The 14,308-nt window shown below is 46.3% G+C and overlaps 1 protein-coding gene across 1 annotated transcript in view; it reads left to right on the top strand.

The window, feature by feature from the left end:
- COLEC10 (collectin subfamily member 10) overlaps positions 1-13,488 on the top strand; it is a 28,681-nt gene extending 15,193 nt beyond the window's left edge. Inside the window, exons 4-6 of the mRNA XM_028736241.2 lie at positions 2,787-2,840; positions 11,463-11,558; positions 12,072-13,488. Coding sequence (XP_028592074.1) covers positions 2,787-2,840; positions 11,463-11,558; positions 12,072-12,463 — 542 coding nt within the window. The 3' untranslated portion in view covers positions 12,464-13,488. The remainder of the gene's footprint in view (positions 1-2,786; positions 2,841-11,462; positions 11,559-12,071) is intronic.
- The last annotated feature ends 820 nt before the right edge of the window (positions 13,489-14,308 follow it).

Here is a 14,308-nt window from a genome sequence, read left to right as displayed (position 1 = left end):
CTGCAACCTTTGTGACGATTTGCTACGCAGCAGGCAAAACCCAAATGGCAACAGCCAATCAGCCAAGTGGGGAAAATTCCTGCTGTGCCCCTGTCCCAACGACAGATGACACACAACGGCATAGCAAGGTCAAGTGCATAGCCCTAAAAGTAGGGAGAGGTGGGCAGGTGTTCTGAATGCATGCGTCGAAAGAGGAAGCTCTGGGTCACGTGCATGGGCATAAATAGGTCCCTCGAACCGTTTAGACTGCGTCCCATTGGCCAGATTGTACCCACCAATCAGGTGTTGTGGCTAACCAATTGTACCCACCCGACACAGGGTGTCGGTTGTCCAGGTCTCACTGCAATACATGCCCTCTTTAAGGGAGGACCCAATTTGCTAGCTTCAGTGTGCTAATTTAATATCTGTGGTCAGAGAGAAACTCTTGGTATTGGTTGAATCCTAAATTAATAGAATCAAACTAGCTAACAATGCCCATTCAGCACACTCAAGCTGAAGTATTCCTCTGAAGTTCTTCTCTTGGAGAGCGGGAACTTTAGAGCCACCAGGGGCATGTCCTGAGAGAGGGAAATATTCTCCTGCTGTTTTCTGAACTTTGTCATTTTCCATGTGTTCTGCCCCCTTTCCCTTATGGGATATTCCAGACCCCCTATAGAGTCCTTAAGTGGGTTCCCTATAGGTAGGAGAAAATAACAGAGGCCAACCAGAGTATATTGAGAAGTAAAGTGGCTAGTAAGCCTGATCTTTCTTCAAGGAACTGTTGCAACAGTGTCCCCACTCACCACACGCAGGAGGGAGGAGAACCCTGAACAACTTTTGAAATTGTCCACCCTGTAGCCCAAGACCACCCCGCAAAACATCATACATACATCACAGAAGGAGGCGGTCTACAACAGAAATCCTGCCTGCCAGGATACCTAAAAATGGTCACTGATTGCATTACCTGGGCAGCCTGGCCATTCTTTTGTATGGTTAATACTTTAGTCCCCGAATCCAGGTCACAGGCTCACCCTATTCAAACACAAATACGCCCTTAAAGACAGGATTTGCAAGCAAAAAGACAATGGGAAGGCTTTCCCCATTTGCCTCCCTTATTGCAGAGGAATATTTGAGGTTAAATGAGTCAAAATGACTTCAGGATTGCTCCCCCATACTATTTCAGACACATGGTTCATATATTTAGATATGTGTGCATTTATGGATATTTATTCTGTGTCTGAGACCTTAAAATTTATTCTGTATCTGAGACATTAAAATTCTTGTAACGCATACCAGATGTGCCTCCCTGCTTGCCCTTTATGGGCAAGAACTGAGCAGGAAGAGGAAGCAGTTTCTCATGTACTGTGAATTTGTGAGGGAATATTTACAGAAAGCTTTCACAGGCACCATAGGAGGTGCTACTGAGCTTCCTCATACCACCAGGCACCACATTGACAATCCCCATGTCAGAGACAAACCAGACGTGGCCCTAAGCAGGTACAACAAACCACATCTGTCTTTCTTAATATATTAATAGTATGCACTGGGGTGGGGGGCAATTTCCTACAGAACACCTGTGCATCTGTGGTGCCATCTTCCTTGGGGGACGCCTTTAGAGATACGCTTGGCACTTAAATCATCTTTCATGTCAACAGCACCAAGCGGAAAGCCTATTAGTTCGCCCAGGCATTCATAGGTTGTTAGTTTCAGGAATGAAGGATGCCTGTTTGTAGTTTGCAAGGATTTGTAGAGGTGCTTTTTTCTCCAAAAAAAAGAATTTCTGATTTTAATTACAGCTGTTTTTACCTGTTTTTGCACTTCACATATTTCAGGTTTGTAATCATTTTAATGAGTTTTATCTCATGGCATAACGCCATTGTACTCTGCCCTGAGATCAGTTCTGTTGAAGGGCAGGTTCGAAATACCTTAAATCAATGACAAATAAATAAATAAACAAACGGATACTTCTATTGGGCAAGTGGGACATTTTTACCCCAGGGCTAATAACAACTGGGGGAGGGTTTATTTTTTTCTGAGGTTGCAACAAGGGGAAAAAAATCTCCCCGTCCCACACACTGAGGTTCCAGCAAAACAACAAAAACAAAAAACCTTCCCACTAGTGCCTGCTATTAATATTTTAAGAAACACAGGTGTGGTTTGCAATCATGACACATTTAGCAACATGGATCAGGATGCTTCAGAACTCTTCAGTTGGAAACGATAGCGAGATCCCAAGAAATGGATGTGTGCGTGCACATCGCAAGCAACTGTGATTCTCTCACAATACCGCCACCAACTCTTCGAAAAACTATTATCTGTCTCCATTACCTGCTGCTCACGCATGCGGGAAGGCAGTACCAGGCGCCGTCCAGCCACGAAGCCTCTGAACTTTTAATGGGTCAGCTATTAAAAGCTCGCAGCTTTGTCCACTAAAACAAAAGCCTGAGAGAGCTATTCCATGTGTGTTTACTCAGAAATAAGTCTCACTGTGCTCAGTGGAACTTATTCCCATCTGAATGGGCCTGTAGGGTTGAAGCAGACCTGTTTAATTTGGCACATCTGCTTAGCCCTGTATCGGGAAAGCTTTTAATGTTTGATGTTCTGCTGTGTTTTTATTATGTTGGGAGCCTCCCAGAGTGGCAGCGGCAACCCTATCAGATGGGTGGAGTATAAGTAATAAATTATTATTATTATTATTATTATTATTATTAGCCCTGTCCATCTCTCAAACCCACTCAGCAAACATTACTCAACAGAGCAGTTCTGTTTTCTTATGTGTACAGCCTGTGTTTTCTTCCTTTAATCAGGTGACAAAGGACTGAAGGGGTTATCTGGTGTATCTGGAGGAAAGGGCAAAGCAGGTAGGCTGTTTCAATTTCTTTTTGGCTTCCCAAACAGCTCCTGTCTGCAGGCAGTGATTCCATAGGAGTGTGTAAGCCAGGGTTGGTAGCTCTCCCAATCTGGCCACCCAGCTTCCATCAGCCCAGTTAGCCTGGCCAATGGTCAGTGATGAGGGGAGTTCATACCCTCCAGCATTCCTCAGATGAAAATAGAGACATTTCTCACTCCCCACAACTAAAAATACGCACCAACAAATAAACTTTTTTGTTGTTTAGTCATTTAGTCATGTCCGACTCTTCGTGACCCCATGGACCAGAGCACACCGGGTACTCCTGTCTTCCACTGCCTCCCGCAGCTTGGTCAAACTCATGATCATAGTTTCAAGAACACTGTCTAACCATCTCGTCCTCTGCCGTCCCCTTCTCCTTGTGTCCTCCATCTTTCCCAACATCAGGGTCTTTTCCAGGGAGTCTTCTCTTCTCATGAGGTGGCCAAAGTATTGGAGCCTCAGCTTCACGATCTGTCCTTCCAGTGAGCACTCAGGGCTGATTTCCTTCAGAATGGGTAGGTTTGATCTTCTTGCAGTCCATGGGACTCTCAAGAGTCTCCTCCAGTACCATAATTCAAAAGTATCAATTCTTTGGCGATCAGCCTTCTTTATGGTCCAGCTCTCACTTCCATACATCACTACTGGGAAAACCATAGCTTTAACTATACGGACCTTTGTCGGCAATGTGATGCCTCTGCTTTTTAAGATGCTGTCTAGGTGTTGTCATTGCTTTTCTCCCAAGAAGCAGGCATCTTTTAATTTCGTGACTGCTGTCACCATCTGCAGTGATCATGGAGCCCTTCTATTTGCCAGGAGGTGATGGGCCCAGTGGCCATGATCTTCGTTTTTTTTTTTGATGTTGAGCTTCAGACCATATTTTGCGCTCTTCTCTTTCAGCCTCATTAAAAGGTTCTTTTAAATTCTCCTCACTTTCTGCCATCAAGGTTGTGTCATCTGCATATCTGAGGTTGTTGATATTTCTTCTGGCAATCTTAATTCTGGCTTTTAGAAAGAGAAAATATCAGACACAGACACACAAAGCGTTTTAAAATAAAACCAAGACTCCTTGCGCTCCACTCTGCTCCCTTTTCTTCCTGCCCAGGGCAGCCCTGCCCTCTGCCTGCTCCTCATAGATGTAGGGCTGGGCCTCAGTGGCTACAGCCTCTCCTCTTTCTCCTTGCCCACTCTCCAGCAACTGCTACAAGTTGCCCAAGGGAGGTGGCCAGCGGCAATGGCCAGGGAGATGCAATGGGATTGTCAGGAATGTTCCTTCCCAGAGTGACAGCGAGGGCTCTGAGGACCGAGGGGGGTGGCAGGCAGAAAGAGATGGAGGCTTGCTTTCTTCAAATGCAGAGAGTGAAGCGAGCCCCTTTTGTCCGGGAATGCAGGCTGTAAATTTTCAAGACAGCGTAAGGCAGGCAGAGTGGCCATGGCTCTCAGACACAGACTCAGGGGAAGATGGGCAAACTAGACAATCTGCTCCTGAGTCTCCTCGTACTAGGAAGATGGGCAGAGTCCAGGCTTGGCGTCAAGCCCACAGAAGTAGGAGCAGCCGATGGCGTATATCCTGTTGGAAAAGAACCCACCCTCCAGTGGGCTCAACTGACCCATCTAGTGAGGAAGACTGAGCTGTGCGCTCTGACTGAACTACTGTGTAAAGGTAAAGGGACCCCTGACCATTAGGTCCAGTCGTGGCCGACTCTGGGGTTGCGGCGCTCATCTCGCTTTATTGGTCGAGGGAGCTGGCGTACAGCTTCCGGGTCATGTGGCCAGCATGACTAAGCCGCTTCTGGCGAACCAGAGCAGCACACGGAAACGCCCTTTACCTTCCCGCCGGAGCGGTACCTATTAATCTACTTGCACTTTGACGTGCTTTCGAACTGCTAGGTTGGCAGGAGCAGGGACCGAGCAACAGGAGCTCACCCCGTCGTGGGGATTTGAACCGCCAACCTTCTGATCGGCAAGTTCTAGGCTCTGTGGTTTAACCCACAGCGCCACCAATAAATCTGAAAGTTATAAAACCGCCAGCCTGCCATGTCTTGGTGTGAGAGGGAAGTCGTAAATCCTGACAGGGATGCCCCCTCACCACCGCTTAGGACAAGCTCCAGCCCCTTCTGCCGAGCTCAGCAGCATCAGAACTGGAAGGGGAAATAGGGACATTCCGGGATCAAATCAGAATCTGGGATGGCTTTTGCAATTCCAGGACTGTCCCAGGAAAATTGGAGAACTTGGGAGGGTTTGGGAGTTGTGGTCCATCAGCATCAAGAGGGCTACAAGGTACCCATCCCTGGTGGAGGAGAACATAGGAAGCTACTGAGGGGCAGCTTCTGTCCGTCTAGCTCTACAGGCCGCAGCAATCCTGGGTCAGGGACCTTTTCTCTAGTCCTACCTGGAGATGCCAGGGATCAAACCTGGGATCTTCTGCACGCAGAGCAGAGACTCAGCCCCTGAGCCACAGCCCCTCTCCAGTGTATGCATTTGTCCAGTGTGATGAGGTGTGTGTGTGTGTAGTGTAGTGTAAAGGTAAAGGTAAAGGTAAAGGTACCCCTGCCCGTACGGGCCAGTCTTGACAGACTCTAGGGTTGTGCACCCATCTCACTCAAGAGGCCGGGGTCCAGCGCTGTCCGGAGACACTTCTGGGCCACGTGGCCAGCGTGACATTGCTGCTCTGGCGAGCCAGAACTGCACACGGAAACGCCGTTTACCTTCCCGCTAGTAAGCGGTCCCTATTTATCTACTTGCACCCGGGGGTGCTTTCGAACTGCTAGGTTGGCAGGCGCTGGGACCGAACAACGGGAGCGCACCCCGCCGCGGGGATTCGAACCGCCGACCTTTCAATCGGCAAGCCCTAGGCGCTGAGGCTTTTACCCACAGTGCCACCCACGTCCCTTGTGTGTAGTGTGGTGTAGTGATTAAGAGCGGTGGCCTCGTAATCTGGTGAACCGGGTTTGCTTCCCCGCTCCTCCACATGCAGCTGCTGGGTGACCTTGGGCTAGTCACACTTCTCTGAAGTCTCTCAGCCCCACTCACCTCACAGAGTGTTTGTTGTGGGGGAGGAAGGGAAAGGAGAATGTTAGCTGGGTGTTGAGACTCCTTAGGGTAGTGATAAAGCGGGATATCAAATGCAAACTCTTCTAGCAGTTGGAAGCATGCCAGTGCAAGTAGATAAATAGTTACTGCTGCAGCGGAAAGGTAAATAGCATTTCCATGTGCTCTGGTTTCTGTCATGGTGTCCTGTTGTGCCAGAAGCGGTTTAGTCATGCTGGCCGCATGACCCAGAAAGCTGTCTGTGGACAAACGCCAGCTCCCTTGGCCTGAAAGCAAGATGAGCGCCACAACCCCATAGTTGCCTTTGACTGGACTTAACTGTCCAAGCGTCCTTTACCTTTTACCTACCAAATGTGCAACATCTCTGTGGAGAAGGACAAATGAGGCCACCCCACCCAGGGTGACCAACACCCCTGACACCACACAAGCCCTGTTCCTTGACATTTGCACAAAGAGATGATGGTCTGCAAGGGGGCACAATGTGCTTTTGTAGGATTAGGTGTCTCTTTGCAGACCTTGGGTTTTAAAAGCAAAGGTCAGGGGTTAAGGTCAGAGGGTGTCGGAGGCAGCGACAACAGTAGGGTTCCACTCCCTCTCCTTCTCTACTTTGAATGGAAAGTGAGTGGAGAAGACTTTGGCCCAAGTTTAGCAAGTCTGGGTCCAAACAGGGGTGCTGACTTAAATAAAATAATGGGGGGGGGGAAGGTATGCCCCACCCTGCGTAATCGATCACATGACACAGAGCACCCACAACATTTGAATGCCCATCAACTTTGGGGGGAGGGCGAAGACCTCTTCGGCACCCCGGAGTTGGCTCCTATGGGTCCGACTAAATATTATTTATTCAGTTTCTATTACTCCTTTCCTCCCAGGGCAGTGAACAGCAAAGCAGTCAAACAATAAAAAGCATTTAAAAGCATTATGAATGTCCAAAAGCATTTTAAAAACAGCCACGCACCCTCACAGCTAATAATTTCAAGGCTTGCTGGGGACAGTATATTTCCGCCATTAAATGCCTGGGTTGAACAGGGTTGTGTTTGAATCCCTTCTGGGTTTTAATGAGGGAAGTAGACACACTTCACCGGGAAGGGCATTCCACAAACAAACCCACCACCAAGAAGGCCCCGTCATGGTTCAGCAATAACCAGGCAGCAGCTAGTGATGGCACCGCCAATAATTCAGTGCCTGGAGTTCCATTGTGGAGAAAAAGGAGAGAGAGAGAGAGAGAGAGAGAGAGAGAGAGAGAGAGAAATAAATAAATAAATAAATAAATAAATAAATAAATAAATAAATAAATAAATAAATAATAGTTATATACAAAACCCCAGGTCAGTGATGCAACATTAAAACCTGGCACACATTAAGTCCTGATTTCTGTTATCTTAACACACTGAAAACTTTTGTTAAAGAAAGACATGACTCCTTTTTGTTGTTGTTGTCACACAAGGGCTTTTCTGTTCTAAATCCAGTTTTTTTCCCTTCTTAAGGGCAACAAATTATTTTTTAAAGCACATATTGACATTCTCGCTAAAGCAGAGAGAGTACTATGCAAACAAAGGAAAGATCTTGCATAACGTAACTCTAATCCCTCTCCTTTCAACAGGGGAATTAGAAAGAGTTCAGGAGTACAGGTTGCCGGGGTGTTTTCGTTTTGGCCCTTTTTTTTGCCAGGCCCAAACAGAATCCAAGGCCAGTTTGCAAGGTTGAATATTTTGGGTGTTTCTTGCCAGCCCAACTGAAGCATGTGCTGAGGACTAAAGCAGTCCAGCGGAACGGCCCTCAGAATTTTGCAACAAGCATTCATCCCGAATGCATGGCTGTGATAAACTGTGTATATTTGAAATTACAGTATGCTAATAGGCTCTAGCTGCAAGATGACAGAAGCTCACTAGACAAAACAGCTGCAAGAGAGGACAGTTACCAAAGAGTCGTCAGTACCAAAAACTCTACAGCAGTGGTTTCCCAGTCTTGGGTCTCCAGCTGCTTTTGGACTACAATTCCCATCATCCCTGACCACTGGTCTTGCTAGCTAGGGATGATGGGAGTGCTGGAGACACAAGTTTGGGAAACACTGCTGGAGAGGAAGAGTGGGGAACCTTTGTCCACCTTGTTAGGGAAAAATCTAGGTGTGAGGCTGCTCAGTCACCCAGCTGGTCGGGCAGAGCCCGTGGGTCCCTGCGGAATAAAGGAAGGAGTCCAGCCAACCGGAGCAAATAGCTGTAGACCAAAGTTTATTGCGCGATAGGTTCAAAGAGCAAATTTTGAACCCCAAGGATGGGGTGACAAAGACTTTTAAAACTTTCCCACCATATCCCAGAATACAGTTCGTACAGCATCATTGCTACATCACTGACATGTCACAAAAGGGGAGGAGTTAACCTTGGCAAACATGTCCAGACAAGTCCTTGGTACAAGATTAGCATAAGCAGACGTGGCAGGGCAAGACTCAGGTATAAGATTAGCATAGACAAATATGTCTTAAGTACCCACCACCCAAAAGTACAATAGAAGTTCATTTGCATGTCTGGAGCCTGAGGCGAGTCAGGTGATGAGATTTGGCTTCCCTTGGCTAACAATGAGCCCAGCAATTGTCACCTCTGGGAACTTCCTGGAGTCCTTTTTCAAGGGGAAAATAGCTTTGGAATGGAGGAAACTGGGAAAGAGATGATTTTATATTATTTTTAAAGCTAGGTAACTTCCCTGAGCTGTCAAGTTGAAAGGATACATTCAGGCATAATATTTGTAATATTTAGCTTTAAAGATGTGCCCCCCCCCCCGTAATTTCCGTATCAACCTCGAGATGTTGCAGACGTGAACTGCAACTCCCATCATCCCTGGCCATTGGCCATGCCTGCTCAGCCTGATGGGAGTTATAGTTCAGCCGCAACATCTGGAGGGGCAAAGGTTCCTCACAGCTGCTCTAGCGTGTGGTCAGTAACAGTGGACAAAAGCCACCACCACGAAGAAAAGAAATTACTTGCTCTCCTGTAGCCTCACCTGACTCTAGCAGACAGAGCAGCAAAAGTCAGCAGAACACAGGTTGAGATTGCAGGTGGCAGAAAGCAAAGGCGCTTTCTGCATTTTCCTCCATAACAGCTTGCCTATTTTCCCAGCCCACAAAAAAAAGTATTTTTATCCTCCCTACTCCCACAGGAGCTTGAGGCAGCTTGCATTAAAAACACGACTGTAAAATAATCACGTTGAAACCTATAAAAGACAGAGGACACACAGCGGCAATAAACATGCTTTTGCCAAAACATTGACTAACGCCGCTGGGCTGCTGTGGGAGTCAGGCCCACGTTAAATGTTCTGCCGTGTTTCAAGTCAGAGGCCTGGTTCATATATAATGAAAAAGCATGTTTTCCATTATGTGAACATGCTGTGATGAGCATCATGTCTGCAGGTCCACCCCCCTTCACATACCAGAGGAGAGTGGAAGTTTTTGTTGCTGCTGCTGTTGTTATGGAAGCCACAGTTTCCTGTTACGTTCAAACATTTGTGAGAACAAACCAGAATCAAACTAGCCCTATTCGGGCTTTCACTTCCAAACATGCAAAGAGGCCCATTGGAACGTGTGAGATTAATTCTGCGCCTCTCAGTGACATCAAGCACACTAGAAGTATTCCTAATCCAGTGTGTTGCATGCCGAATCTGAAAGAAGCAACAGAATTTCCAACATGGGGGCAGGAATTCTGGCCAATCAGGGATTTTGTGATAACTCTGTCATGATGGTAGCCTCCTTCAGACTTGCCCAATCACGTGTAGCCTGGGGACAGTGTCACCAAAGGGGCAGAGCTAGCCCTGCATATTCCTTCAGGGCCCTTCGCGTTTCAGACTGAGCACCTGAACAGGGCTTCTTTGGCTTCCGAGTCTGGTTTGCACCCTCACTAGAGTTGTCCCCTGACAAAATGTGGAACCATGAGTTGTTTAAAACTTGAAGCAGGAGTTTCTGATCTCCACCTGGTGGGTAAAAAGAGAAGAGTGTGGACATGTTAGCTGGAGCCTCATTCCCAGGATGATGCTCATTCCTGAATTAAGAAGCAGTGGCCGAATAAGCCAGGATTGTTACGTCCAAATTGTCCCATTGCACATTCTACCCCTGACCTTCCAGTGTTAAACAAAAAGGGGGCTTCTGTGTGCATTTGACTGAACACACTTAGAAGCATTATAACGATTATTTCAATTTCTTAGCTGCCCTTTGCCATAAGGGATTGGGTTGCAGCAATTTAAAAATGAAATATTAAAAAGGGTTTAAAACAATTTGCAGTCACAAGATGAGTCTGGATCCTAAAAACATGACTTTCAGGTGTCAAAGGATGAGGTAAAAAGGTGCACATTCACCATACAACAGAAACTCCGCACTGAAAATGCCACATGCATTGTCCTGTCTAGAGGCAATTCTGCAATTTAGGAGCTGCCACAGGGAATGCCTTTTTCAGGGACACCCACCCACAAAATCCTGAGTGTGGTGAAACTACCACGACGGCCCCTTCTGCCAATTTTAGTGCCCAAGAGGGTCTGTAGGGAAGGAGGTCTTATGAGGACCTTGTGTTATAATGGTTCCCAGTCTCAAGACTGCTTCTAAATGCAAGCTTTGTCCTCTGCTTCACAGCTCATGGTTTGGCTGGGAAAATTGACGACATGCTACAACAAACTATGGCTTAGCTCAGTGCGGCACAGTACCAAAAAGGCATGGGAGGAGCGAGGCGGCCTCTATTTCCCTTCCCAGAGCCTGTATGCTTCTGCATTCATGCTTCTGAGCCATAGTTTGGCTTTGCGTGGCAAAAGTCCCCTTTGTTGTTGTTTAGTCGTGTCTGACAATTCGTGACCCCATGGACCAGAACACGCCAGGCACTCCTGTCTTCCACTGCCTCCCGCACTTTGGTCAAACTCATGCTAGTAGCTTCGAGAACACTGTCCAACCATCTTGTCCTCTGTCGTCCCCTTCTCCTTGTGCCCTCCATCTTTCCCAACATCAGGGTCTTTTCCAGGGAGTCTTCTCTTCTCATGAGGTGGCCAAAGTATTGGCGCCTCAGCTTTAGGATCTGTCCTTCCAGTGAGCACTCAGGGCTGATTTCCTTCAGAATGGAGAGGTTTGATCTTCTTGCAGTCCATGGGACTCTCAAGAGTCTCCTCCAGCACCATAATTCAAAAGTCCCCTTTAACCTTAGTTAAAGGTTAGCCAACATGTCTCCATGCTTTGGGTGCTGCAAATGATTGGTGCAATTCCATGGGATGGACTCAACTAATGCATTTCACTAGTAGAAATCAGCACAAGGACCTCCAGTTATGCAACAGGGGTTTTCCTCCTTTCCTTTGGGCATTACCCCTGCAACCCCAAACTGACTCAGGCGAACGGGTTGCGAGAACCTTCAGAGCAACTTGCATGGGGAAAACTCCTTCCCGGGAGTTGTGTGGGGCATCAGACCACACCCAGGTCCTTCCTGACTTTATCATATGTATATTTGTTTTGAATGGCTATGTAACACTTACCCACTTTGATGCTTTGGGTAGCCTATTTGATTATATACCTATATGGGGTTAGGTGCTGTCTGTGACTGCGGGAAATATCGCAAAGTCGTTGGACAACTGGACATCAATGTTGCTCGGCTCAAGAGTTCCATCAAGTTTGTGAAAAATGGTATGTTTAATGTCCTTGGTTCTAAAACTGCCATTTGGGAAAGGTGGCATAAAAATGTAATGGCTAATTAATCAACCTATGGCCTTTTAAACTGTGGGTGGAAATTTATTGCTTTTGTTTGTGACTATACCATAGCCTTTTATATACTGACCTTTTATGTTCTTCCACATCCATTTAATGCTTCTAACCCTTCTTTTACATTCTTTTAGCCTCTTTTAGAATACAATAGTATTTTATATACACCTTCTGTTTTAACAATTTTAGCCTTCCAAAATGTTTTACAGATTTTAAATGATTGTTCCCCACCCTACTTATGCTGGTCTGTGACCGTAATAAATATTTGATTGATTGATATGTATCTTTTTGTTTTTATATTGTAAATCTCCCGGTTATCCTCAGATGCAGGGTCCTGTAGAAATTTAATAAATCACAACAATAATGATTCGGGGCTTTTGAGGATATCCTGAAAAAGTCTGCTTTGTTAAAACGGGCTTTTTGTTTTTCTTCCCCAAGTGTTAGCAGGTATCAGGGAAACAGAGGAGAAATACTATTACATCGTACAGGAAGAAAAGAGCTACAAGGAAGCGCTCACTCACTGCAGGATTCGAGATGGGGTTCTGGCGATGCCGAAGGATGAGGCTGCCAATGCCGTGATCTCTGACTATGTATCCCAAAGCGGCCTCTTCCGGGTCTTCATTGGCCTGAGTGACATGGAGAACGAAGGGCAGTTCGTGTATGCTGACCGTACTCCATTGCAGAACTACAGCAACTGGAAGGAAGGAGAACCTCAGGACACCTCCGGGCAGGAAGACTGTGTGGAAATGCTCAGCACCGGGCAGTGGAATGACACGGAGTGCCATCACACGATGTACTTTGTCTGCGAATTCCCAAAGAAGAGAAAGTAGGCGCCAGAGGGAATCTGTGGCATACCCTATGATCACCCTGTGCCGGTCAGCTATTGAACTAAAAGTCTAGGAGAAGAATTTGCTTCCAATACACCAGGTATACAGAACTGGTGGCCCTCCATAAATTGTTGGACTCCAAATCCCCACATCCTTGTGCTGGCTGGGGCTGATGGCCCTTGGAGTTCAACAAACTCTGGAGGGACATTAACGATGACACTATAATTTGGATATTGCAATATTTACTACTCAATAAATCTTTTAGTACTGGAGCTTGAGATCTGGGCCTTCTGCTAGGTCTCTGCATTATCTTCAGGCACAGCATCCTAAGCTGTTGCCTCTCGTCCTTTCTCCTTGCTTCCAACATCTGGAGCTCATCCACAGGCCTGATTATAGACAACCACTGGCAAACACAATGAGTGCTAAAGTCACAAGAGATAGAAGAAAGGGCATCCTTGATGTATGCATGTCCTTATCTGGCACCGATCCTCAGAATACTTACAGGCTAGTCCTAAGCAGCTTTTCTTGGAAGTACGTCCCACTGAGTTCAATAGGACTTAGGCTTGGTCTACACATATAGAAAAATGAGAATGGAATACAGCTTCAGAGAGCGGGTGGTGGAGTTAATGCTTATGAATTCTGCTCCCCTCTTAATTATTGTATTTTAGAAACTCCAGCAAATAGAAAACCAGTGTAACAAGCACAGTAAAGGTCTGGTTTTCTCTTGGGAGGTAGGACTGATTTTGTTTTTCTACATGGAAGCAATCAAAATTGGTATCCCTTACTGGCTGTAGCACAATCTGTTCTACCACCACACTTGGAACTCATTCCCCTGCATGTTGGTTCCAGCGTAAGTATATTTAGGACTTTACCCTTCCTCCGACACAGCAGCCTGGCTGCTTCTGATAAATTTCAGTGCGATGTCAGTGAGATTATTCCTGGGGCTTCATTTCTCATGCCATGTACTATATCACAGAATTGTTGTGAAGGTTAAGACACAATAAAGACTATAGCATGGTGCACTATGATGTACTGCATGATAAGTAGTCCTCTATAGTAATCCCACTTCTTCTTCTTACAATCTCCTAAAAAACAGGCACCCACCTCCCACTCGTCTCCCTGTTCCAACTAGAGATGGAGGAGAAATTTTATTCATTTCAAATTTGAAGGCAAACCAACATACTTTGCATTTTGCAAAACTGAAACACTCCCAAAATTCACACTTCTCCGAATCTTGCGACGCAGTTTTCCAACCAAGCGATGTGTACAAAAATGCATTTATACTGGCACAAAAAGTGGACATATTTATATACTGGTGAAAATAACACACAAAAAATGTGTTAGGGGAAATTGCTTTGACAATATGTATACAGTAGTACCTCCGGTTACGAACTTAATTCGTTCCAGAGGTCTGTTCTTAACCCGAAACCATTCTTAACCTGAGGTGAGCTTTCACTAATGGGGCCTCCTGCTGCGCTGCGCCACTGGCACGCAACATCTGCTCACATCCTGGGGCAAAGTTCGCTACCAGGAGCACCTACTTCCGGGTTAGCAGATCTCATTACTCGAAGCATTCATAAGGAGAACAGTACGTAACCTGAGGTTCCACTGTATTCGGCAAAAATCATGATAAAACCCTGATCAATTTTCACCAGGACTTAAAAAAACCAAAACTGCAGAAAGATGTGGAAATGCGGAGAACTGAAGTCAAGATTGGAAAAATGAGAAACTGAGAGAAACCAGGATTGACAGACTCATCCATCCCTAATTCCAACCCTCGTGGGTGGGGAATGGGTTATTAGTTTCCTGTTCTTCTTAGGGACTTTTGCCAAGAGCTAGTTAATGAAT

The sequence above is a fragment of the Podarcis muralis genome, chromosome 8 (assembly GCF_964188315.1).
Source record: "Podarcis muralis chromosome 8, rPodMur119.hap1.1, whole genome shotgun sequence".
Classification (NCBI taxonomy): domain Eukaryota; kingdom Metazoa; phylum Chordata; class Lepidosauria; order Squamata; family Lacertidae; genus Podarcis; species Podarcis muralis.
Note: the sequence above shows the minus strand (reverse complement) of the source record. Positions and strands in the feature narration are given on the sequence as shown.